Genomic DNA, 27,070 nt, shown 5'->3' on the forward strand with positions numbered 1-27,070 from the left:
TCTGGACAAGCCGTTTCTTCTCTGAGTCGGAGGTCATGTTTTTAGCGTTTTGGACGCTTCAATGATTGCTCAACTTGATCTAACACTTTGTAAACGCCTATTGTTTGAGGGTATTTGACACGCTGTTGTCATGGCAAACCAATTAGTTATTTCTTTATCTCTATGCCGGTCAGTGTAAAACGCAGACTGCAGACCGGGGGTAAAATGCAGACTGAGGTTATATATAATTTAAGTGTTAAAAAAGCCCAAACCCATTAGAAATGCTAACAGTTAAGTCCAAATATTGTTTTAGGCCTAATTAGGCCTAAGGTTAGCATTTCTAAGGGGTTTGGGCTTTTTCAACAGTTACGTTATAACCTCAGTCTGCATTTTACCCCTGGTCTGCTGTCTGCAGTCTGCGTTTTACACTGACCGTACTTTATACTAAGTTGGATTATTGCCGGTGGTGTAAGGACATTGCTACAAAAATTGGTAATTTTTATCTCTTAGGTCCTCCGTATGCTAACAAAAACCACACAACGGCTTGGTAGTGATCGCTGCAGGCATGTCACTCACCCTCCGAGGTTTTGCGGATGGTCAAGTAATCGCTCATTTCTCTGTTTATCATTAATGATCATGATCTCACGCAAACGCACAAGTTAACTTTTTCAGACTTTAAAGAGATAGTTTAAAATCAATACAACTCGGTTCTTGTTGACTCTCTTTAGCGTCATATTTTGATACAGAGGGACATAGCTCGTTGTGAAGCTCATTTGAATCACCCACCCGGGTCAAAGGATTTTTCTCATGAATGTGTGGCTAAGGATGTATCAAGTATTGTTATTCAAATTTGGGCGCCATTTATGCAAAGGGTCTATGATGATGATAAACTTTATTTCAGTGTCAAGTCCTCTAGCTGTGGTCTTTGAAATCGGCCATATTATAATCGTTCTCCGAAAAATTGCAAACGTTGCGTGACAACTCATATGGACGGTCGTCAAACCCCCCGAAGGTGACCGACTTTTGCCATTTGCAAAACTCTCTCAGTGAGAGAGAAAATGGAGGGTAGATAAAATCGAGGGAAAGCGAGTGGTGCACGCACTTTCTTCTCGGTAATTCTAGTTGCAGATTTCCGACTACCTTTTCAGTTCTCCGGGAATTTTTGATAAACAACTATTTGATCGTTTCGGTGAGTGTTCCAACAGATTCAATTTCAATCCTCCCTCTAAAATGTGGAGACTAAGGAACCTGGGAACGAGATTAGGACTTACAAGTGACTTAAATTTTTTATTTTTTTGAATCGCTTTGGAACCTCGTTATTTTAACACTACAAACACCACCGCCAAGGCCCAGGTGTGGTTACTACAAGACTCTGCAGTGCAAATAGACCTCCTTCATAATGGCGGCCAAATTAGATACTCTTTTGTTTTAATGCTAGTAAGCCTTTCTTGCCTCGCTACGACGAGTAAATTTCAAAAGAAAGTTTGTTTCAAAATGAGGGCAGTAGGTCTAATTAACATATATACAAAAGAATGTAAAAGTGGTCGCCATTTATGAAAGTGGTCTACTTGAAAACGGATCGAGGATCGCAATCCAGATACTATTGTCATCAGCATTCCACATGGAATTGCTGCTCCTGAAGATTTCTTAAAAGCCAGCTCTACAGCGTGAGATTCTCGTCTTCTCGCTAATTATCACCCTAGCTATTAGAGGATGATGTTGGCATCCTTTATTCCACGACAGTAGACTTTAATTTGCGAGTTGGGCATTAAATCTAATTAAATGGCGATTTCATTCTCGTCACCAGAGCCTAGGATCGACCCAAGGCTCTGGGATATGTAGGAGAACATGCGCCGTAGAATTCTTACAGCCAAATATTGGCTGGCTATTTGAACCTTACGGCACCTGGCCATCATCATCTTCATCATCATCATCAATCTTTATTTAAACACGAAATCGTGCTCACTTCTCGTGAGAGCGTGAATGCACCAATTAGAGACGTTTTGTATTGTTCTTCACGAAAACCAATGATAGCACACTTTGTTTCAGGATTCCCCAGGGCTCTTCTCTCCCTCAGTCAAGAGAAGAGATCTGCGGTCGAGATTGTGGCGATTTGAGGATTGCGTGTGTGGCTTACGCGCACGCGCTTCGCTAAAGCTCCTTTCGAGCATCATTCATGAGGTTAGTCTGAAATTCCAGCTGTCTCCTCCCTAACCCTAGTAGGGCCCCCTACTAGGGTTAGGGAGGCGACGGCTGAAATTTCAGACTATCACGAGGTCAGACAGGATTAGTTACGTTACAAACTAGGTTGGAGTGTCTAGTGTGAGAGGTCGCCGTATGACTCGAACCGTCAAGGCGCCCTTGTGTTGCAGTATCACTGAGCTTCTCAGTTCCGCACAGGCTTAACCGTTTGGTTTCAAAAATAGACTGAATCCATATCTTGGTGTTACGGCAACGTTTTTATTTTACATCGCTTTTTACATGCAATTTATTACGTACATGAGCACATATATATGACATTTTTGTTTTTCTTTCTATTCGTTTTTGTAAAGATCTTCACTCTAAGATTTTGCAATTGAAATATAAACACATTTATACAGCATATGTACATAAATTTAAAAGAAGCTGGTTTGAGATTAGACACTGCTTCTAATTTTAGCAACGCTACCTGAAACGTCCACTTGAAACCGTGCGCAGTGTGTAAATCCTTCCTAAGACTACACGGGACGCGAGTGTGACACGCATCGAGCACCTTGTCTCGCTGCATTGCTGGACTTTTGTCGCAACAATATAGTGAAGCAAGTTGCGAGAGAAATTGTACAAAGTAACAGCGCCTAAACAATAACTAGTGGGAAATGTCAGAGCCTAATCCATGGAGCAAGGCACTCCATAATATACATTCAATGTAATTAAGGTAAGTTATCTTTCATCTTTTTCACTCGCACTAAAAAAAATCGCTAACAGAAATGAATGGATACAACGTACGGAAAACAATGAGACGAATTGAAGAAATCAGCCTTGAACTTATCTTGCCAGTTAAAGCAATTCGGGCGGATTTAAAGGAATGGAACCTTTCTTTCATATTTAAGTTTAACTCTTTCAACGCCATAAATGCCATTGACGCTTACAGATTTTACTATAACGCCAGATGATTTTACTCGTCAATGGGGAAGCCCTCCGCGGTAAAAGGGTTAACATGAGCCTAACGAATCGACCCGAATTGATAAGGGATTACTTGGAAAATGAGAAGGCAAGCATTCGAAGATTCCGCTAGTTACACCCAGATAAATTTTTCAGGCCTGCATGAAAAAAAAAAAAAATGCAAGGATTACTTCCCCATTTCAAAATTAAGCAATATAGAACGTTTTCCGTGATTCCATAGGCTCATCTAAACACGAAGGGGAGTTGAGAGAATTCGAGACAGTCATGCAAACCCGAGACGCAGTCGAGGATTTGCATAACTGTCGAGAATTCTCCCAACTTCCCCGAGTGCTTAGATGAGGCTATGGAAACACGGAAAGAAGTTCCCTATTGCTTTTATGAAATATTCCTCAAAGATAATTCGACAAATGAAGGAAATGCTGTTTTTTTTTACTTCTTGATTGAAACAGACTTTCTTGATACACGCTCATATTTCCTACCAGCCAATCAAAACGCGCGTCTGACTACATAACCAATCAAAAATTCGTGTGACGTCACAGTCGTGTTTCCATACTCTCATCTAAACACAGCTTTTGACCAATGAGAGTGCGCGTACTGTCCTAATTATTTTATAAAGGAAGATGAATGGACCGAGATTTTGTTAACCTATTTACCCATGAAGCAGCCCCCACTGACGAGTAAAAGCGTCTGACCCAATACCCCATTCACACCAACAAGACATGTTTAATTGAACTGGGTTTAACAAAATGAAAACGAGTCAAAGAAAAATGCACATGTATGACTAGCTTTTACACGAGATTCTGGTGAGTTTCCAAACATGCTTTTAGCTGTGCTGAATTTGCACTCGACAAAAGTCAGTATACATGTTTTAAAAAGCAAACAATTTGAAACCATCTTTAACTAAACATGTTCGAAACGTGGTTAAGGTCTTGGTGTGAACAGGGCATAATTAGACTCTCACTCTCAGGAAGGAGAGGGTTAACCATTTGAAATTCTCCAAACAACTAAAAGTTGTAACATAACCGACAAATTAGACAGCTAACAAAACCTACGATTTTCTTTGAACATAGGAACATAGCCAACCATTTTGTTCTGTGTTCCTTTCCTTACGACTCCATGCAAAAAGCCACTCTAAAAAATATCATAATACTCTTTATTTGCCCTCCAAAATTTTGCATAAGAATTGCTTTTATTTTCTCTTGGGACCACTGCAAATCCCAAGAGAAACTGGAAACAGTGCTTATGCAAAATTTTGGAGGACAAACAAAGAGTATTATGTTATTTTTGAAAGTGACCTACGGAAATTGGTAGTTACAGCGTTCGATCTACATGTAGGTTGGCTGGCTAACATCCTTTCCGAGAGAGGGTGTACAAGGTACACGTCACTTTTCTTTGCTCCAGACCTCCTCTGATCTGGAGTTTGCTCTCTCTCGCTTTATTCCTGCCAATAAAATCCCCGCCCAGTTTGCAGCCAGAAGAAGCCAATAATATCTGCGAATCCTAACCCCTCATAACTTCGATAATAAACTCTGGCACTTTTTATCGTTTCAACAGTTGCCATAAACCTGTTGCAGGAAATTATAGAATAAGTGTTTGGTGGGTTGATCACAATGAGGCCAGGGGAGGAGGGGGAGATCATCGTGCTGCTGGTCAGTATAGGCCATGACAGTGATAGTGTTCTTCGCCACAGAAACAACTCTTTTCATGCAGGAAAAGCAGCTGCACAATCATGCTAAGCAGGGTAGCCTCCCTGAACCATCAACATGGGCCCGGTTGTTCAACTGAAGCCGATTAACGCTAATCCCAGATTAAAAATTAACCAAGGAGTTTATTTCTCTGCTCCCAAGTGCTTTTCAACGCTGATATTCGGCAAAACTGTACATTGGAAGAAGCCAATCTTGAAAAACAAAATTAAGCAAAAGAAGCTTTCACCAAAAAGTTAAAACTTAAAACAAAAGTTTACGCTAATCCTGGATTAAGTTAATCGGCTTTCGAACAACCGGGCCATGGTCGACAAAATTAAACAGGGCAGGGGACATATATTATCAGGTACCAAATATAGGGGATCTCTCCTGCACTGTAACCCTAATCTGGTCGCCATTCAACCACCACGTACTGTAAACTTATTGGGTAGCAGTCTTTTGCTATATTCATCAAATGATTGTAGATCTCTTAAATATTCTTAGCTAACAATTAAAAACTCTTAACTATTCGTAAGAAATAAATTACTCTGCATAGAATATTCTGTCCATGCCACCGCATAAATAATGACGCAAATTTGACGACCCACATCAAAGCTTGCACCGATAGCAGGCATCATGTTTTACCATCTTCATCACTACTCTTTTTATCTGAGTCATAGTCATCTTGATTAAGATTCATGTTGTCAAAGTTCTAAAAGTAAAAAAGATTTAAATGTGATTAGGTTTGCACAAAGACCTTCACTTTATGTGAAGACCTTTGCAGGAAAGTGGAAGGGAGAGAATTAATTTCTGCAGTTAGAAATGGCGTCAGGAACAAATTATAACTACGGTGGCCCATTAGGGACACACCTTTCCCCATTAACTCAGCCACATATTACAAAGAGTTGCTCCTCTCTCAAAATAAAATGCACTGCAGACAACATAAATTCTAACTCTTGACATAAAATACAATCCCACTCTGAGAACTAAAGAAATCCAACACATTGCAAACAAAATAAATCCCCACACTGCAAACAAAATGTCATCATACACACCAAAAAAAAAAATCTCCCACACTGCAAACAAAACAACTTTGCACACTGCAAACAAGATACATTTGCTCCAACACCTTCGATTTCCACAAACATGTTTGTTGGAGCAGGTTCCAGTCCTTCGCACGTTCTTGTGCTCACAGTACTTTTTAGCTTTTTGTTTCCGGCACAGATTTTTCTGGGAGTGTGTGGTTTTACTTTGTTTGAAGTGTGCGAAGAAATGTTTGTTTGCAGTTTGAAAGGATACTTTGTTTGTGGTGTACAAAGGTTTTTTGTTTGCATTGTGCGAGGATTTTTTTTTTGTTGTGTACGATGACATTTTGTTTGCATTGTGGGGATTTATTTGTTTGCAGTGTGCCAGATTTATTTTGTTTTTAGAATGAGATTGAATATATTTTGTTTGCAGTGCATTTTCTTTTGCGAGATGAGCAATTCTTTGCAATATGTGCCTGAATTAATGGAGAAAGGTGTGTCCCTGATGGGCTACTGTAAATAACAAATTATTGTTTCAGTTATTGACAGCAAAGTTCAAAATGAAATTTCTGATAGTAAAGATGTTAACAACAAGTACCTCAAGTTCTCGGAGAACCTCATCAACAAAATCCGTAGAGTTTTCCTTATACTTGACAGCAAGTGCTATGGCTTCCCTGAAAGCCTTTAATAGACAACAATAATGAGATTGATAATTAAAGAATGCAATATGCAATCTCAAACTGTTGCAGTTTGTTCCCTGACAAACTAATGTGAACTAGTAAATTATACATCAATGATGTGCGGAGGAGACCAGGGATTTCACCTAAACATCTCGGTGTTTATCTAGTACCGACTTTAAGAGTGACGGGATGGCCTGGAATTACTATCAACACTTGAATAGGATATGAGCCCATGACCTCTGATATACCAGTACACTGCCATAATAATAAATAATAATAATAATAATAATAATAATAATAATAATTAGTAGTAGTAGTGGTAGTAGTAGTCAGAGTTGGGCTAGAGTTGTCTACACAGCGGTTCAGATGGTAAAGGCAAATGGAGTGAGATGGTACGTGCATGTGTTGAGAAGGGATGATGGGCATGTTCTGAGAAAAGCATTGGAGTTCGAAGTGAAGGGCAAGAGGAACCGAGGAGAGGACGACCAAAGAAGATGTGGAAGACGCACGTGGAGAAGGAGAGCAAGAGTGATGGTTTGGAGAAAAAGGACGCCGTGAATGAAGCGAGATGGAGAGTGGGAGTTTAAAAGATTGCTGACAAAGTGGGTTAAATCCGGCCACCCCGTTTACAGGGGTAAACCAGGATCAAAATTGGATTGATGATGATGATGATGAGTAGTAGTAGCAGCAGCAGCAGCAGCAGTAGTAGTAGTAGTAGTAGTGGTAGTGGTAGTAGTAGTAGTAGTAGTAGTGTACATCCCTTAGTACATGTACTGGTAGTAGATTTTTCAACACAAAAGGCGAAATTTCGTATCTCTAAGCAGCCATGTAATATTCTATTTATCACATAAACACCAATAAAAATACTAAAATTTAATCATTTCACGAAAGGTATCAAAAGGCACGATTTCATGTGTAACCATAGCAACAATGATCTTTTCACATGTGAAAATAATACCGGTATGTTATCTTCATGTGTGAAAATATCACGTTTTGACGCAAAAGCTCACTTAGTATTTCATTGGTGTTTAAATAATAAGAGGTATTTATCGACCTATCAAGTCAACTGGGAGCTGGTAATTTTGTGAGTTCCTAATAAACCCATAAAGGATGTAGATAATAAGAATACACACTATAATTACTTGGACTGAGGAAAGGGGCATGTTTTAAAACCTTTAAACAGATGCAAACATTGTTGGGTGTTACAACATGTAGTGTCCGTTTTGCACACCCTGTTGCATGTTGTTGAGTATTGTTGGAGTGCTCACAATTAGCAGTCGTCCGGTCGTCCCAGCCAACCAGAAAGTTTATTGGGCAACTAGTTTTTGGTAAAATGAAAAGGTTGGTTGCCCGAAGAAAAACAACAGACAACCCAGCCAAAGGTAGAAAATGTATTACTTAAGTAGTATTCGACTCACTCAACGGTTTCCTGTTGTCAATGTCTGATAGTAGTGTGAAGTTAACGATAGGCAATTTGTTGCACTTGAGCATTTTTCCATGTTTTGAATATCTGTAGCTTTTGCAAAAAATTCACATGTAGCTGGCGATGGAGATCGAAGGCTCCATTTTGAAAGTGCTTAACCCCAGAATTCCACAAAAAAGAACCACAGGCACACACTTAAAACTATGGGATACTCAAGCACCAACGCTATGAGATTGCACCCCAATAGATCGTTTTCACTGTCACACAATAAAAAAATAAACCGAAAACCATCCAGTGGAAAAAGTCAAGAATTCGTGATGTTGTAGCAGATAAACGAAGAAGATACTTCTCAAAGTTTTATGCCTGGGCGGTTCGCCAAACGTCAGTTATTAGTCGAAATGTTTCGCAGAAATTTACAGAGCCCAGTATGAAAACGCCATGTTGGTGCACATCTGTGGTGCACCAATATGGCGGCCGGAAAATAGTGTCAACATCTGTTACTTACTTTGGCTATCTAGGAGAGTGATCATCTGTACTGAACACACAGCTATTTACCTAAGCACTTTTCGTAATGCTGTAAATTCTAAAAAGGCTCAAAACCATAAGATAAATATATATGTCACAATAAACTCAAGCATCGCCTCGTGTCACGCACCGCTATAACTCAGAAATTCAAAATGCTCTGGTTTCCATACGAAGCACGCTATTGAGCTTTAAAATTGCAAATGGATACAAATTTACCGCCTCTTATGCCTGATGAGGATAAAAACTTTCGTGGCCCTTTAGTTTTGGATTTTAGAAAATGATGACGTCACGTGAAAACGATCTATACAGTGTGCATTAATCATAGAGGTTTCCCAATGGGCAACCAAGCATTTATCAGGGCAACCAAATTCACGGGTTACTTGCTCGGCTTTTGAATCAGGGACAACCTGGAATGTTTTTTTAATTTAAAGCACTAGTTGTTGGGAATTTTGCACAAAATTTGAAACTGGTCAAAATTTTGAGCCAACAATAGACTGCGAGCAGTCCCTTAATAAATCAGCTGAGCAGCCCACTTTTCTGAGGCGGTCATGTTTTGTCACACAAACGAATAAAAAGACAGAGGGAGGCTTGGGATGAAGAGAATCACCAAATTATTAGTGAAAGTGATAAGGCAAATGGTTCTGCCTTTTTATTGCTAAATTAAATGTACATGTAAATAAACACTCAAAATAACAACAGTAATGGCGTGGGAGTATTTTACGTGTATGTCGAATTCAATCAACTATTCAGAAAGGAAACCGCAGAAAAACTACTGTATTTACTTTGAACTTAATGCTAGCCACATTCCAAAGAAGCCCGGTAAAAGAGAGGAAGAAAAGCTAAGTAGAGAAAGGCCTCAGCCTTTTTTTCTGGATTTGCATAATAAAATAATGTTAAATTGAGTGTTGGAGTGTTTTGGCAAGTTTTTCGACAGTGTGGCGTTTGTCCACAACTATCAAGGACAATTTGTTAATTGGAACGGACAACTTGTCTGTCATTAAATCGGAAGTTAGAAGACAGAGCTTGTTCTGCAGAAATGACAACTCAATACTTGTTTGAAGCCATTTCCTTTAACAAATCCTCCTTCTTCTTTGTTCTCCATGAATGATGGCATTTGACTTTGATCAACAGAATCCTTGAGAGGACAAAGCTCTCATAAATAATGGTGTTCCGTAACCAGTATAGACATAGGAGAGCTTCAACGGCAAGTGTGTACTCTTGTTTTGGTTTAATGTTTCCATTTGAAGGGAAAATTTATCAACATCCGTACCGCAAAAGCCATATCGTGCTTATCTTTTCTCATGCATGGAAAAACAAAGCGCAATCTAACAAGAAGTAATTAAGTCGCCAAAAAAAAATTGACTGCGGTGCATTGTAAATGGACCAAATTCTGAATGCGTTGGTTACAGAAAAGGGTGCAGTCCCTTCTTTCTCCCCTCTTCCCAAGCCTCTCTCGGTCTTTTTTTTTTCGTTTGTGTGACGTTTGCGTGACAAAACACGACTGCTTCAGAAAAGTGGGCCATTTGACTGGTTTATGAACTTCAAGGGACTGCTTGCAGTGTAAGCCAACAACTCCCAATATTTCTTTTGTTCTGTGATCACCAAAGCATAGCTTCCATTTGCACTGCTCTTCCAACAATGTTGGGGCCATGTGCATTGGTCTCCATGGAGATAGCAATGCATTAACTTGTTGAAAACAAGATGGAAGCCGAATTTTGTAAATTTACAAGGTCTTATGGGTCCTATCATTCCCATAATACACTGCACGTCCTTACATTGTTGGGAGTATTTGTGTCCGTTTGCATACAACTGTCAACACCATCCAACATCTGCAGACCCAACAACTCCCAACAATGTTGGGAGCTGTTGCGTCCCGAGTCCTGATTTGCATGGGGCTTTACACCATACATTGGCTTCAACTGCAAGTGGGAGTTTTCTTTCCTGAGAATGTTCAATTAACCCATTGACACCTCAAACGCCCTAGGACGCCCCCAGTTGACAAGAAAAATCATCTGGCGTTAGACAGAGTAAAACCTGTCAAGTCTCACTCCCAGGGGTCAATGGGTTAAACACTTGAAACCTTAAGCGTAATGCACATGCTCAGAAATGACAACACCAAATCCACCACAAAGGTCTCTATTGACAGCTATGATATAACAAGCTGGATATACCCAGTTTCTTAGCACTTTGTTTAATCATTAAGGTTTCACAATCTACTGTACGTGTCTACTGTGCATCAATTTAAGCAACAAGCACACTTACCTTCACAACATTTGTTCCATCAGATGCAGACACAAAATAAAACGGAAGACCATGTTTTTTGGGAAAATTAAAACTCTTTTGTGTTACATTATAGTCAACTTTGGATGAAAAGAATTTTTTAAGGAAAATAAGGTGTTGTCCACATACACATATTAACCTTAGAACAAAGGAATGCAATGCTCCTCAATATTATTAATTACAGTATCAAATGATGAAGAAAGTCACTGTAATTACACACACACAAAAAAAAAAAATACTGATACTTCACACACACACACAAAAAAAAGAATTTAGTGGAGCAATAATTGTATGGATGATGGAGCAGTCTAGGACTTGAGCAGCAGTCAAGTCTATTGTGTTTTTATAGAATGGTTAAAATGATTAAAAACAGAATCAGGTAAGAGTTTAAAAGGATACCATCAATTTTGTTAGCTATGACTATACAAGGTATGTTTTGTCTGTAATCTCTAAGCTCTTTATACCATTTTGCCAGATTCTTGTAAGTCACTTTCCGTGTGATATCAAAAACCTAATGGACATTCATAAAAACAATATAATGTTACCATCTGAATGATTGGAATATTTCACTTTTAATTAGCAGGGGAGATAAGACAATAAATTTAATGTGGCTAAATGCAATTTACGCACAGTTAACAATGAGCCAATGCTGCCAGTAGTCTTGCTCATTTTTGCACATGACCTGTGGGGCACCCTGGGGGCTTTCACTTACATGTAAAGCTTTGCCCAATCATTTTGGAACAGTGCCTTTGTGTGTGAACCTTTGGGTCGCGTCGTACCTCATTGAACGGGCTTCAAGATTGGCCAATGGAACAATAGAACGAACAAAGGCGACAATGGATTTAGCACAGAAAACAATAAGAAGTACGACACTATACAGCCAATGAAATATACGGTTCAACAAGAGGTACCACCCTACCCGATTATTTGCAGATTCATTAGCCCTGTCCTCCTAAATGTACATATTTTCTGAATATCTACATTGTATTTCAGTGCTTCTGACAGGGACTGCACAATTTCAATGAAATCTGCACAACAAAACACAATTCCTAAATATCCACACAATCCTGCACAATACTGACCCTAACCCTCACCCTATAACCAAGATTTTTAGAACCTTTCCAAGAAATTTTCAGGCCATTTCCTTTCCAAAAACTCCTTTTGTCAAACAGCTTCGTCGGACATTACAACGATAAAAAAGTATACAAGGCATTTTCTGTAGTTCTGTGTGGTCCTGGGCACTAGGTTGGTTCTACAATGGCAAATCGAGACAATCTGCAATGACTGTCCAAAACACTAAAAGCTCTTCAATTTTAGGCTCATTGTTTAGATTCTTAACTTCAACTTTCACGAGGACAACAACAAGCTATGCAAATTGCAAAACACCAAACAATTCACGGCACAATTTTAATTTTTTTTCCCAAACCCCGTCAGAAGCCCTGCAGTATTCTCATGATAGGAATGGAATTGCAGTATCCACTTAGGGTACACTACAAACAAGACTGTTTTGACAAACAACTCACTAGTAAGCAGGAATGTGCCTGATGGTAATATGAAGGATGCATGCTACTAAATCTCTCTTGACCAGCAGTGTCCCAGAAGTCTAAAAGAAACAAGTGAAGATAATAGGTCTGAAGAAATATTTCCTTCAAGGGGCACTAGAGAGCATACATGTAGTTGTACAAAAATTAGCCCTGTTGAGGGATTAGAAAACTTAAAAAATGGAAAGACACTGACATTACTAATAATTGACATGAATTTGTTTAATAACTCACTGACCCCTAGAAGTGAGACTGATACTGCACTGTCTAACACCAGATGATTTTACTCGTCAACGGAAAGTGGTTCAGGAGTCAATGGGTAAACAAGTTCATCTACTTCCACTCATAAACCGAGTCCCCTTTATTAACCCATTGACTTCTAGGAGTGATACTTAAAAGACTTAACTTTGTCTAACACCCTGTAATTTTATTTGTCAGGAGTCAATAGGTTAAAGGGGTGATGTAGCAGCTCTCGTAACGTACACTGCATAATGTGACTGACTCCCTACCCTAGCCAAAAACACTTGAAACAATGACTTACTAATAGACTTAAAAACAACAGAAGCTGCTTACAATACCAAACAATACCAGGTTGCAAGAGCTGCTACACTGTACACTACTGGGTTGAAGGTGTAACTTTGAAAACATCTCTAAATAATTGTAATGTTCCCTATAGTAGTTATTACCATATTTTACTCAATGTAAACAATGCAAGTCGAACTTGTGCAGGGTTCTTGTTAAGAGCCGGTAACCGGTTATTTTTACCGGCTGTTCAAGTAAATGTTACCGGCTGTTTCACTGAAATATTTGCCGAAATTATCCAAGGAATGTTTGCCTTTTTAAAGGTGAAATCACATTGTGTTTATGGGAAAATATTGCTTTCCCCTTCCAACCAATCCTGTGAAGATATCTGGCACATGTTATCGCCTCGAAAGTATACCATTATTTTGTAAAAGCAATCCAGCTTGTTTTTCGCCAACTCATGATCATCCCTCAAAACTATGTCCGCCATGTTTCCTTTCCATTCCTTGTTAAACGTTAACAACATGGCATCCACACGTGGAAAACGACAGAAAGGTCTTTCAGAATTTGGTTTTCAACAATAGCGTCAGAAAAGCATTGGTGAGTGAAAATCAATGAAATAGCATAAGCTACTTTCTTTTTGCTGAGTATTAAATTAATTTTGGAGCAGCTGGAACGCAACAGCGATCAATACGAACGTCAAGTTAAGACTTAATTGAGCTCGCTAGCCCATGCAGGGGCAGGTAACAAGGTTACCTGCTATTTTGGTTTTTTACCTCCTGTGCAAAAACTTAGCAAGAACCCTGTTGTGTATAAGTTTCAAGGCCTTAAAATTATTTTTCTTCATTTCTGGCTAAAAGGCTAAAATTCAGATTGATAGAATTGTTCCTACAGTAAAAGTTACTGTCATATTTGTGAGATTTCTTGCGCAGTTGCAGTGGACGAAAAGTAAACTAATCTAAACGAAACTGTATTCACTCTAACTTGTAACATGAGTTGCAATGACATTCAGTTTACTTGATAATTTTTTTCTCTGTTTTTAAATGTAATTAAATTTTCCTATTTTAAACTAACCTTCCTCAGAACATTGACATAGAAAGGAGATTTAGTAGATGAAACGAAAACCAAAGAGTTTCTAAAAGTGGCTTGATAAATAACCAGCCATCTTAGAAAACTATTGTCAGGTTACTAAGCTACTGAGATCATTCAATCAAGTGAAGAGAAACAAACATCAGTGAGTCTGTTTGTATTTAACCTACTTACATTGTACATTTTATTACTCCAAATTTTCCTGTTGACAATGAAACGCCCAGATGAGCTCATCAAACACAAATACAATCAGAACTTTTTTTTTGTAACATTAAGTCAGTTTTTCATGCAGATTTTTACCAGCAATTGTTATTCTAATTATCTGATAGTCTAGTGCTACCATACCAGCCCTATCTCAAGGGCAACTTTTTGGGCTGATTTTTAGGTCATAAAGGTCAACTTATACATGTACACAAGTAAATACAGTAATGTTATCAATGAAGTGTGTTATTTGTGTTCAACAAACATCATCATCATCATCATCGTCATTATTATCAGGCTTTTAGCCAGGCGGCCGTCCAGCCGTCCAAAGGACGGCCAGTTCTCAGAAATGGGAGATTTTCGACGGCCTGTTTTGGGCGGCCATTTACGAGCTTCTGTGCTTAATGTAACAAAACAGTGTCTATAAATTAATAAAACTTACATTTCTTTTTGCTCTCAAGAGTTGTTTTAGTGTTGCTGTCGTATTTTTCTTCTATATTAACACTTTTTTAGCGAGTTTCCTTTCTGTTTTGATCAATTGAATGAAAGTTGAACGAAGCGATTTCACAGGCAAAGCCACTGTTCAGTGATATTGACTTACCAAGTCGTCCCCAGGCTACTTTGCCGGCTGCTATAAATAAATACGCACGTTGGTGATTGTTTATGACGGTCTCACGGCTGCAAATGTTATTGTAATCGCTTGATTGTATTCTACTCTGTTCAAGCGAAATCTGGCGGGCATTACAACAAAATAGCCATTTGGTGTAATAACTTGTCCAATCATCGTAACATTGCTTTAGGAATATTAATAGTAGGTGAATAGTTAAAGATTGTAGACCACAATGCAGTTCGACCAACAAAGCAACTCCTATTTTTGCTTCCGTGTAAATCATGGCTTCACACCTTCTAATTTCAATCTCTCTTCATAACAACTGGAGTTCCTATCCCAAATATCATTTCACGTTAAACAAGGTATGTTGATTAAAGGATAGCTTAGTAAAATTATCAAAGAAAAACAGCGGTTTAATATGTAAATTGAAAGACGTTTATAGCTGTCAGAATCGCAGAAATCACGTCTAAGAGGCTTCAATTTTTCAAAATTTTCTGGGGGAGCAAGCCCCCACACCCCCCTAGGAGCATGGCGTAGGAGCATCGCGCCACATGGCGCCTGCAGGCCCACATAAAATTTGGACTCCCACTTTCAAAATTCTGGCTAAAAGCCTGATTATTATTATTATTATTATTATTATTATTATTATTATTATTATTATTATTATTATTATTATTATTATTATTGCTATTAAATTTCACTCATCAAAAATTTTCACTTTCTTTTAAAACCCTAACATCAATACAAAAAGCACACTGCCCAATGAATCAAATACCAGACAAGTCAAAAAATACATGAGGTCAATATTATAAACTTTGGACACAACTGCAGAGATGATAAAAAACCATCAAGATTTGATACGAGTGAAACCGGAAGGACGTTACCACCTCAGAGACAAAGGTCAGTTGTTGGTTCCAAAAACCAAATTCATAACATTTGGGAGACAGGGCTTTCTCCAAATCTGGATCTGTACTGTGGAACAGCTTACCTGACAATATTCGACAAATAACTGACATGCAAAAGTTCAAAAAAGAACTTAAAACATTGTTATTTAGACTTGCGAATCAATGAGCGACAATGAGTGACAGTCATTTATATAAATATAAATATCCAAAAAATGACATTTTACTTACACTAATCAATATAATTTTATTTTCAATTATTTAGATTAGTTTTCAGATAATATAATTTTATTGTAATATAATTTTAGGTATAACTTTAATTTAACTTTAACCAATCTCAGTTGCAGTTGCTAGTCCATTATACCATCTCTTTCAACTCTGCTTCTCTAAAGGTACTTTCCTGGACCAATGGAAGACAGCCTTTGTCATCCCAGTCCACAAGAGAGATTCCAAGGCTGATCCAACTAAGTACCGGCCAATTTCCTTGTTGAGCATCATTAGCAAGGTGATGGAAACTGTGGTCAACAAGCAGCTTCAGAGCCACCTGCTCAACAATAAGCTGATCTCTAGCAGACAATTTGGCTTCAGACCAAATCATAGCACTGCCGACCTTCTCACCATCCTTGCCCAAACTTGGAATGCATCTTTAGACAGAAGTGAAGAGTATGCATCATTGCTTGTGACATCAAAGGTGTCTTTGACAGAGTGTGGCACAATGGTCTTCTTGCCAAACTGAGATCAAAAGGAGTGTCTGGTATGCTTCTCACATCGTTGCAGAGCTATCTTCATGGAAGGTCCATCAAGGTTGTTCTTTCTGGCCAATCACCTGATGCTTCACCTATCAATGCCTTGGTACCCCAAGGCTCCATACTTGGCCCTCTCTGTCTTCATCGATGACCTAGTGGACACCTGTGAAAACCAGCTATACCTGTATGCTGATGACTCTACACTGTTTGCACCAATAAGATCTGTAAATGAGAGGGCAAGCGTTTTCACCAGCCTAAACAGAGATCTTGAGAAGATGAGGGTATGGGCAGCCAAATGGAAAGTTACCTTTGAACCCACAAAATGCAAGGCCTTGATGCTGTCTAGAAAAAGGATGCCAGCAATTCCTGATCTGTACTTTGGAAACACAAAACTTGCAGTGGAGACGGGACTCAGTATTCTTGGCGTCGCAGTTGACAGCAAGCTTCTTTGTTCCAGGCACATCTCCAACATCTCAAAAGATGCTGGGCAGAGACTTGGAGCACTGCTCAGGGGAGATTGCTAACAAATTTGATACCGCAAGAAGAGCAACTGTCTACAAAGCCCAAATCCGTAGCATTATGGAACATGCCTGTCTGTCATGGTTGAGCGCCTCACCAACGGTCTTAAACCAACTTGATTGCATTCAGCAGAAAGCTCTCCGAATCATTGGAGTAAACCAAGCAACTGCCTGTACAGAACTGGCCATCCCTAGCCTCCAACACAGAAGGGATATAGCCGCTGTCACAGTGCTTTACAAAATGCACACCTCTCATTGTCCCAGAGATCTCCAGGAATTGTTACCATGCCCATACACATCCAGCAGAACAACTCGTGCTAGCTCATCCATGCCCAATCATGCCTTGGCCATGCCTCATGCTAAAACGTCAACATTGGACAGAACCTTCCTTCATTCTGTGATTAGGATATGGAACACCCTCCCTGACACCGTGGTGGGAAAAATTAAGAGTGACAGTGTTCAATCTTTTAAACAGCCGGTTAACAAACATATTACATCACTTGTTGGGTAACATTATACCTGTCTCCAGAGGTCTGGCATGCTCTCATATATTAAGAGTTAATATTTGTTTTTTTTTCCGGGATACTCTTCAGATATTACTTTTCCTGAGCAGCAGTGAACCATTTGATTAGTCTAATTTGGAACTCTCCTAGGCAGGGACAACTGAATTAGCTATTGTTTGCTTTTGCACAATATATACAATAAAAAAACAGTGCCATCGAATATTAATTTTACAGTGAAGGCGATATAAATGTATTACAGTATTATCTTATCCATCTATAAATGTCCTACTCTTGTAAGGATCTTCTAACAAGCGATTACAGGTTACTACAATTTCCCTGGTTTTCAATAATGTTTTGAAAGTAAAAAAAAGCAAAACTTACATTTTAATCAAGAATGCTTTTAAAATAGCTTAAATTTCACTGACAGAAATGCAAATAATTTATCATTTTAATGTCAGTCTAAATTTGCTGAGTAGTATTAACAATTTCCTACTGACAATCATACTTTATTTTTATTTCCTCTGACAGTTTTTGCCATCCAGATTAAATTAACCTATCCTTGCATTTAGTTTGTTTTTACTATGGAAAGGAAAAAGAGCTCACTTCTACAAAAGCAAAACGTAAGGTTACCCAGATAAGCAGACAACATTAAAGATTGCTTTTAGCTTGATGGACAAGTTTAAAAGTAAAAGAGACACCTTAGTCAGCACATGTTTCGATACCTTGCACATTAATTCAAGCAGGCCTGAAGGCAGATCACTGCACATGTCTACAACCCTCCACATCAATCGATTCTGTGACCAGTCAGTTATAACTGCAACCATGATTTACAAAAAATGATCTTTTTTTTTTCTTTGAAAAGCTTAACTTCAAACACTCACCAACTCGGACGTCAACTCCATCCACAAGTGTCTTGTATTGAAAAAGTGTTAGCGCATATGTTGACAGCTGTTGTGGTTTACTGACAAAGTGCGACTCAAGGAAGTACATCATTGTTGGATTCATATAGCACATTGTTTCGAAGTGTCTTTTCGAAACCTTCTGTTAAACATCAGCTTCGCGAGACGAATTAGCGAAAGATAAATTGCTGAAAAAAATCCTCAAAATTCCCAACCAGGGCAAATGGTCTGACAAGAATGAACCGTAAAATGATATTCTTTTTTTGTCAAACTATCATGACGCATAAAAAATGTCATAAATTCAATTCACTGATACATTTAACTTATGTGTAATTTAAGTGGAAAGGTTAGTATTACGTTAAATACTTTTTCGAGATCGGTGGGAACAATATTAATCCAAGACACCGCGATGGATCTTCAATTCGAGTATTTAAATATTGATTGAACTTCTCAAGTCCGTGAACAAGTGACAGCTTGTAGAAAGTGAGCTTCCGTAATTAAACTCGATTATACCAGAACAAATAATAAACGCCGACTCTACGGCAAATCTTAAAATCTGAATTCTGCTCCTCTTAAAAAGGGCAGTATTTTTACAAAGATATACACTAAAAAACAAGCAAAGGATACTATCCGTCCATGAGAAACCTTTCAACTAATCTGTAAAAAATTAAGGAAATGGAGTGACAATGATGCCGGTAAGTCAAGCGTCAAGGTGTCATACACAACTGCGGCAAAAAGATCTAGGATAGAAACGAACCATTACGTCGAACTTACTTCGATTTTCCAACCGCACTATCTCCTAGACAAATTACTTTAACAGAACTATCCATATTCGTTTTCTCGTCGGTTTCGACCGCATCACTGGCCGCCATTTTTCATTCCAAGCTTGCAATACCCATCATACCCCACGAGTAGGCATCTACAGCTTGTTGCTAAGCAACAAATTGAGCAGCTGCCCAACAAGTAAACATTCCATAATTCGTATTTAAACAAATTTTACTAGTCTGTGTATTAAATTTCCAAAAGTCGTCCCGGTCATTGAGAAATTGCTTTTACAACGGGCAATGTAAAAATTGAAGAGATCTTCAGATTAAAAAACGCTGCTTTCTTCTTAAAAGGATGAATAATTCAGAATAAAGTATTGCCTTAAAAAATAGCTCTTTTATCATCCTGGCAAATGAATTGATAAAAGGCGGCCAAACACTGTTTTCACCCTGTGCACGCTTTGTCAGTTTTAGATTCTTACGCGAGACCTGTATCGACCTGTACCTTGCGGGGAATTAGTCTCCTTTACTTCGATCATCTCAATTAATTCTCTTGGAATGCACAGACCGATTATTTTACACTCATCACAGAATAGTGCGAAGTCGAGTATCGAGAGTAACTCGGAACTGTCGAGGGTCGAGGGTAAGACTTTTAAATTTGACGTTGGCGTGCACAATTACTTAATTAATAGGGATCTAAGCACACGACAAAGGCCTAACAAGCACGAAGCGCGTTTCATCGATTTGCATGAATTCAGAGACATCTGGCTACGAGTCATCTCTGATAAAAGCGACTGGTGTAGCTTTACTTCTTTACATAAAAACTTATAAATTTGCCTACCGTCGACATCTTACTCTCGACACTCGACCCACGACAAAAACCTACACTCCAGAATATTCAATTCTACGCTGCTTCGCGTGCAATAGGCTTATGAAACGACGACGCCGACGGCAACGACGACGCTACAAAACAATAGGTTTAGTGAGCAAAACAATGGCTCTGCACGTGCGTTTTACATTTTGGTACATTTCTTTGCCGTCATCTCCAAAATGACGACGTGAAATGACCAAATTCAAGGTTCTTTGGAGGACGTTAGCACATGACGATGAATTTTCAGTTTTCTCTCTACGCTTCCAACTCACTCACATCAGTTTAATTCCTCGACAGGTACTACACATTTTTAACGCGAAACGACAGGAATTAGGTTCGTAGGGATAATGAATAACGCCAACTCGTATTTTAAAATGAAGTCCTCGTTGCCGTCGCCGTCCTCGTGTCGTAAGCTCCCTAATGTCACGACGCTGACGTCATTTCCCGTCGAAGCCAATGAAATCACATTATAAATGAGAGAAGCGATCCTCGCACTTTAGCTTTATAGTAGACATTAGATGCGTAAGAGAGTATCTATCTACTGAATCAACGAAGAAGTTAATGCATGCTCTAGTTACTAGTAGAATTGACTATTGCAATACTTTATTATATGGTTTGCCGCTAACGTAGGCTCCATTACCAGCCGCTGTTTCGGAAAATAAGCCAGCGCTCACTCCCGAAATCTCGGCTGGACGCGTGAGGTGAGCCATTGTTAATATCCGCCAATCAGAAACTCGCCTGCACAAATCCGTCTGGCATAAATTATATGTTTTGGCTGCGAAGGTATTCTTTGACCCGGCCTGTTCGAGGTTTACAGTGCTTTAAGATAGGAAACATCCAAGATTGCGACAACGAAAAGTGTTCGAGAAGCTGGAGAATGGGAATTGTGTCGTTTTCTACCGTCTGAGTTCGCAAACTTCACTGATTTTCCAGTTGGCGCCAAGGTCAAAATACGGTTTTTGAAATCCATTGCTATTGCAATTTTCTCCTCATACTTCTCTAATGTAAGAGCAAGTAAAATTCCTCAAGATCAATTAAAAGTACTGCTGAGTTTATTGCTGGCAAAACGAGGGGGCCGATGAGGTCGACTGAGAGCTAAAGCAGCCGAAGATTTCGTTGATGATTCGCCGGTTGAATTCAAACTCACATCGATCATTTAACCACAAACTCAAGCTCATCTGGAAACTTCCCACAGACGTTTTAAGCATTGTTATGTAATTTCTGTTTCTTAAAATCAGTGTTTTTGGGATGTCTAATGCTATTTCCCCGCAACTATCAACTTTTGAATTTACGTCACAGACACAATCTATCGCTCACGCGTCCAGCCGTCTGGGAGGATACCCGAACTCGAGTGAGCGGCGGAAATCGAGCCTACCGCTAACGCAGCTTTCTAATTTACAGAGTTTCCAAAACAAACGCAGCGGCGAGCCTATGCAATGTTTTCCGCTTTGATTATGTATCGTCTGTGCTCTTCAGGCGCCACTGGCTGATAGTGCAATTTAGAATCAGATTTCAGATACTAGTAAGCACATTTAAAGCTAGTGACGGGCTTCCGCCCGGAATAGAGCGAGTTTCAATCGAGTGTCGTAAAACCAAAACCGAAGTAATTACTTTGGCCAATCAAAAAGGACGGAGACAATCTGGTAAACCAATTAAAACTCTAAGTAATTGCACGTAGCCGACACAGGGCGCGGGAGACTGTGCACGCGCGAGCCACGATTGGTTTTGGTGTCACTTCTGATTGGTTGAAAAAGTGGCGCGAGAACTTTGAACTAATCACTGAGTAAAGTAATGCAAAACCAAAGCAATTCACTAATTACTTTCGACACTCAATTGAAAACCTCTCTATATCAATGATTTAATTGGTGTTGTTATACATTGAACTCGCTATCTCTTTTCTGATTGGCCGAAAACGTACAGTGAATTTTCGAAATCAGCGCCCGTGACGTCATAACGGCAGACTATACAGTTATCTTGTCAAGGTCACGGGTTATCATGTCAGGTATGACCGCAGTGCATGATTTCTAAGGGTAATCATGTCAAGTTCGCGAGCTTTGTGTTGCTTGCCGTCAGTGAAGAAGCAAAAAAATGACTTCCGGGTTTGTTTCCTTCAGTTACTTATTTATTGCTATATACTTTCTCATCAAGCTTTTTTTCAATTTTTCACATATTGTCTAATGCTTAAATTTTTTTGTCAATCGAATTATGTGCCGCTGATTTGTATACGGTTTACTTGTTGACAAATAAATTACCAGTTCCACTCTCTGTCGTGACCATTTTTTTTTCGTACAATGCATAATAAAACAATTATTAGATTCGGTTTTTGTGATATCCAGAATAATCAATGTCTCGGTAAGGGTTATCAGCCTCAGCCTTCGGCTTCGGCTGATAACCCTTACCTCGACCTTGATTATTCTGGATATCACAAAAACCTCATCCAATAATTGTTTATTAACAGTTGTATCAAGAGTACATCGCTGTATCTGATCTGTGAGATCAAACAATGTGCTTCTTCTTGGGTTGCCACGAGAGAGAACCAAGAGAACATTAGGGGACAGGGCTTTTTGTGTTGCCGCCCCAAAGCTATGGATAGAACTCGCTCCCCAGTAAATTCGCAACAGTAGAACTTTGAACAATTTTAAGAATACATTTGAAACGCGTTTATTTAAGTTGGCTTTTATACCTATGATTTCATTGGAATTTATTTTTATAGCTATATATTTATCTAGTTTTTACTTTTAATTTATCTAGTTTGTATTGTAGGCTTTTTAGCTCATTTTACGTTATTATACTTTTTAGTTTTTAATCATTGTAACGCGCAGGTGATCATTTATATTCATGTAACCTGCGCAATATATATTATTATTATTATTATTATTATTATTATTATTATTATTATTGTTGTTGTGATTATCATTATGATTATGATTATTATTATGATTATGATTATGATGATGATGATGATTATTATTATTTTTATTAAAAGATTTGCAGAAAATCGAAGAAATGTTATGATGATTTTTCGATTTCAAGCAAATTAGGTTTAGGGTCATGCCTGTAACATGCTTCAGTTGGAGCAGAGTTAGTAGCTGGTTGGAGGGATGGATCAAACTAGAGTTATCTACGTTATCGTTATCACCACCAACCGGAAATACTACCATCAACGCCTCTGTTTGGTAGCTTGGCACATCAAAGCCGCGCCCACGCTCCTTCCAACCCGCCTTTTACTTGACACCTATTTGCATCTCATCAAAAGAAAAGGACGCTAATTACTATTAATAGGCACACCCTGTCTCTTTTTAGAAAATTAGCATATCATGAAGGAACTTTTGCGATAACTTTGGATCATTCCTGGTGAAGATACTATACCGGAATTTCCAAACTTTGGGTCTTTGAATAGTAACTTTTAAAATGACCTTCAGATTTTGTCTGATCGTCAAGTTTTGAAGAAATTTCGTGTTTATTGTCTTCAAGAAATAGGAACAGCATGACAGTGTTGGAAACTGCAAGAATTCATGTAATTACCTTGATGATTGACGATAATTTAACACCAACTGAGAATTGCGTGATTGTCTGATAATGCACTTTGCCCCGATCAGTTTTTAATGAGTGAATTGTTGAGTTGAGTCCGAATGTTGTAGATTGAAGAATGAAATTGAGAGTATACAAGAAACCGTGCCTCGTTGTGCGTTTTCTACAAAGTGGCTCCTCCGACGAGACAGTGTTAAGCAACATAGAGACACAAATTGCGGATTTGAACGGGAAAATAAAAACACTCAGCTTTCCAGTGAAAAAGACGGACGAGGGACGAGGTACTAAAGAAGGATGATCTAAAAGCTTCAGAAAGACACAGAACCCCGCTAGAGACTATGGCGACAGCAGTGAACACGTTAAAGGAATCAATAGAGGAGAAAAAGTTCGTAAATGGCGAGGACGAAGAGTCAGTTCAAGAATGGGTTAGCGGAATTGAAGAATCAAGTTGTGAATCAAGCGCGGATGAATGTATGCGTGAATTGACACGCCAGATTGAGCAGATCGACCGCAATTTGAAGCACGCAACTGCTCTTTACGAGCACAAACGAGAAATCGAATTGGAGAGAGAGAAACTGAGACAGAAGCAAGAAGCTGTTGAGCTTGCACATGCAGAGGAGTTAGAATTTGAAAAGAAAAAAATGGAGTTGAAACAAGCTCAAACAGAACCACCGGAAATTACCGCGATCACTAGCACCGTGGTAAAAATGCCAAAGCTAGTAATCACAAAATTTGATGGCACACCGCAAGACTGGGTGCATTTTTGGGGACAGGTCGAAACACAAATAGACAAGTCCTCTACCCCTGAAGTCACAAAATTCTCTTACTTGAAAGAATTGGTGGACTTTAAGGTGAGAAATCTTATTGATGACCTTCCATTTACCCCCGACGGTTATGATAAGGCTAAAGATCTACTTGCAACATTATATGGAAAAACGAGGAACGTTGTGGGAACCTACGTAAGGAATATACTAGAACTCGCTACTGTCAGAGAAAGGAATATCAAGAAGATTCACGAATCTTTTCAATGTTGAGTCGCTGCAAACAATGCAGAGCATAAACAAACTGGACGCCGCTGTACGTTTCACATTTGACAAGCTAGATGTAATTAAGAACGAGCTGGCCATGATCGATGAAAACTGGAGCGAATGGACATTCGTGCAATTTCTTGAGGCGCTTGAGAAATGGACAATTAACAATCCAGTTCAAGGAGTCGAAAGTTCAAAGCCAAAGACTGTGACAACTGTCAATCGAAGAGAGAAGTCGAGGGCGTTCTACGCAAAACGTGATGACAGAAATCAACAAGCAAACATCCAAGGCTGTTTATTTTGCCAGAGTCCAGATCACAAGGCTGTTAACCGTGACAAGGTTGTGAGTGTTGAAGCGAGGAAAAAGGTTTTCCTAGAGAAACGTATGTGTTTTAATTGTTCAGGAATTGGACACCGAGCAGGAGAGTGCAAAAGCAAGTCCAGTTGTTAAGTACGTCACGCAAGGCATAATACATCATTGTGACAAATTTAGAGCCCTGTTGGACAGTGGAGCAAGTTATTCGCACGCCTCCGCTACTTCAATCGACTTGATTAATGCAAGTTTAAAATCGACCGGTTTGAGACAAAAATAGCGATGCTGACTGGCGTCACAACAAGAACTATGCAAGTTTTTGGAGTGGTTATCAGCTAAGTTACTGGTGATTTTCAGCTCGAAGTGGAAGTAACCAGAGTCAACAAGAGAGAGTTGCTGATTTGAGAAAACCCTTGTTACAACCAGCTGATAGAAGGGAATTCTCACCTCAAGGGAGTACGTATGCCTGTACATCTCATACTGGGTGCGAACGAATTTGCGAAAATTCGGACAGGAGAACGTTTGCGTGTGGGTCGTCGTGGGGACCCGGTAGCGGAGTATACCCGTTTTGGGTGGACGATCATGTCGCCTGGCGCAGACCAAGATTTATCACCTGTATATGGCGGTGAATTCGAACTGTGACGTCGAGAGATTGTGTGCGTTTGATGTTCTTGGCCTAGCAGATATTCCAGCGGGGGACCAGTTTGATGTCTACGATGAGTTTAAAGAGCAACTGACGCGATCACCTGAAGGTTGGTACGAGACGAGCCTGCCTTGGAAAGGGAATTGTCCTGCCCTACCAAACAACCGTGACGGAAGTACGCGACGACTAAATTCCCTCTTGCGGAAATTACGCCGAAAGAACATGTTGGACGACTATGATGACGTAATAAGAGAACAGTTGGCGGAAGGCGTAGAAGAACGGGCACCTGCCGAAGTCTCCGGGAGAGAGTTTTATTTGCCAAATCGTGCGGTTGTTCGTGAGGGTACGGAAACAACAAAGCTTCGAGTCGTGTATGATGCGTCTGCGCGAGCTCACGAAATGGCCCCATCACTAAATGAGTGCCTACATGCCGTAATGCAGAAGAATTAAATAGTGAGTATACAGGAAACGTTTCTCGTTGTGCGTTTTCAACAGACAGGAAGATTGCTTCCCAATTTCGGCTCTTCCCAAATTCAATGTTTCAAAAACCATCTTGCTGAGATTATGGCTATTTTCCATTTGTAAAACTAATAATGATTCCCCTTTCTTGCAAAACTGGTCTTCTTTTTAAGGGAAGGAAATTAAAAAAATATATAATTGTAAAGTTTCGTGGCTAGAGATATATTCTTTTTGAAGATACACAGGGAATCATGGTTCACCTACGGAACTATCCTTCATGAATTAGAAAATCGGAGAAATTTCCGTAAGTCCAGTTTCAACGTAATCAACACGTTCCTCCTTCCCACTCTCCCCTCGGCCTCTCCGTTTGTCTTATTAATTAATCATTCAGTGCATGAATTTTTGAGTCACGCTTGTTCGATCAGCGCCCGAAGAGACTTCGTGCTCGAGTTTATACAATCCTAAGCTGGAATTCTGAACTTGAAGAAAAATGTCGCGAAGAAGTAGTCGATTATCGGGGAGCTCTACATCGCGAGAATCTCCGGTTAGCAGTCCTGAGTGAGTTATCATTTCTAACTAATCTCTTATCGATGTCTGCATTTGTAATAATCATGCATGCTTCTTGAATATGATGTGTTGTTTATACATATGTAAAAAGTTTGTTTATATATATGTTAAAAGTTTGTTAAGTAATTTAAACGTCTCAAAACGATATTTTAAAACTCGCTTCGCGACTTTTTTAAGTTTTTGCGAGGCACACCCTGATGTATGCAAATCTAAGCGCCCAAACACATGGACGCGTTATTCGTGTCCTTGCACTCAAACAAAGGAACCTCAAACGCAAATAACAGCAAAAGGACCCTCAATATAGTTAATCGTTTTGTTATGTGCATATCATGGTCATGTAAACTCTGATCGTAGCTTTGCCGAATTATATCTGTAACTTACACCTGAGAGAAGTCATCACTCTCAAATATACATGTAATCAATGAACAAATACAACTCCGTTGATCGATCGATCGAGTTTCTTGATAGAGAATACATTACAGTGATATATTGGATCTGCATACATTTCTCATAACTGAGAGAGGGTTTTGGAATTCCTAATTGTAAGAGGTGAGAGAGACGACCGATTTTTTCTTCACAACTCATTTTCACGATGCCACTTGGCTCA

At 39.2% G+C, this 27,070-nt stretch overlaps 4 protein-coding genes across 6 annotated transcripts in view; 3 read left to right on the top strand and 1 right to left on the bottom strand.

Annotated features, from left to right (window-relative positions):
• Window positions 1-2,419: 2,419 nt before the first annotated feature.
• On the bottom strand, window positions 2,420-19,184 carry LOC138042611 (rab-like protein 2A). Its single transcript, XM_068888561.1, has 8 exons — window positions 19,062-19,184; window positions 18,915-18,944; window positions 18,270-18,349; window positions 12,280-12,359; window positions 11,156-11,267; window positions 10,739-10,836; window positions 6,447-6,530; window positions 2,420-5,535 (listed from the first exon to the last, which is right to left on the bottom strand). The coding sequence occupies exons 1-8, from the start codon at window positions 19,157-19,159 to the stop codon at window positions 5,458-5,460; spliced, it is 660 nt and encodes a 219-aa protein (XP_068744662.1). The 5' UTR covers window positions 19,160-19,184; the 3' UTR covers window positions 2,420-5,457.
• A 4,331-nt stretch (window positions 19,185-23,515) lies between these two features.
• The window catches only part of LOC138042612 (protein-glutamine gamma-glutamyltransferase K-like), a 28,550-nt gene continuing 24,995 nt past the window's right edge, over window positions 23,516-27,070 (top strand). Inside the window, exon 1 of one of the 3 annotated variants that reach the window (XM_068888565.1) lies at window positions 23,516-25,890. Coding sequence is in view for 1 of the 3 variants with exons in the window: in XM_068888562.1 (XP_068744663.1) it covers window positions 26,387-26,454 (68 nt within the window). In the remaining 2 variants the exon portion in view is untranslated. Of the gene's footprint in view, window positions 25,891-26,281; window positions 26,455-27,070 lie in introns of those variants that run through there. The other 2 variants (XM_068888562.1, XM_068888564.1) reach the window with 2 other exon arrangements.
• On the top strand, window positions 23,792-24,487 carry LOC138039967 (uncharacterized). The gene has a single exon (XM_068885784.1). It carries the CDS (start codon window positions 23,792-23,794, stop codon window positions 24,485-24,487), a length of 696 nt encoding a protein of 231 aa, XP_068741885.1.
• On the top strand, window positions 25,414-25,887 carry LOC138039969 (uncharacterized). Its single transcript, XM_068885785.1, has one exon. The coding sequence runs from the start codon at window positions 25,414-25,416 to the stop codon at window positions 25,885-25,887; it is 474 nt and encodes a 157-aa protein (XP_068741886.1).

This window comes from Montipora capricornis, chromosome 3 (assembly GCF_036669925.1).
Source record: "Montipora capricornis isolate CH-2021 chromosome 3, ASM3666992v2, whole genome shotgun sequence".
In the NCBI taxonomy this organism is placed as follows: Eukaryota; Metazoa; Cnidaria; class Anthozoa; order Scleractinia; family Acroporidae; genus Montipora; species Montipora capricornis.

Bases quoted from the DNA above. Each gene is read 5' to 3' on its own strand.
- LOC138042611 (XM_068888561.1), bottom strand. From the start codon at position 19,159: ATGGCGGCCAGTGATGCGGTCGAAACCGACGAGAAAACGAATATGGAT. The intron at 18,945-19,061 runs GTAAGTTCGACG...AATTTTTTACAG, and splicing joins AGTGCGGTTGGAAAATCGAA to ATTAGTTGAAAGGTTTCTCA. The intron at 10,837-11,155 runs GTATCCTTTTAA...TTTCATCCAAAG, and splicing joins CATAGCTAACAAAATTGATG to TTGACTATAATGTAACACAA.
- LOC138039967 (XM_068885784.1), top strand. From the start codon at position 23,792: ATGGCGACAGCAGTGAACACGTTAAAGGAATCAATAGAGGAGAAAAAG.
- LOC138039969 (XM_068885785.1), top strand. From the start codon at position 25,414: ATGGCGGTGAATTCGAACTGTGACGTCGAGAGATTGTGTGCGTTTGAT.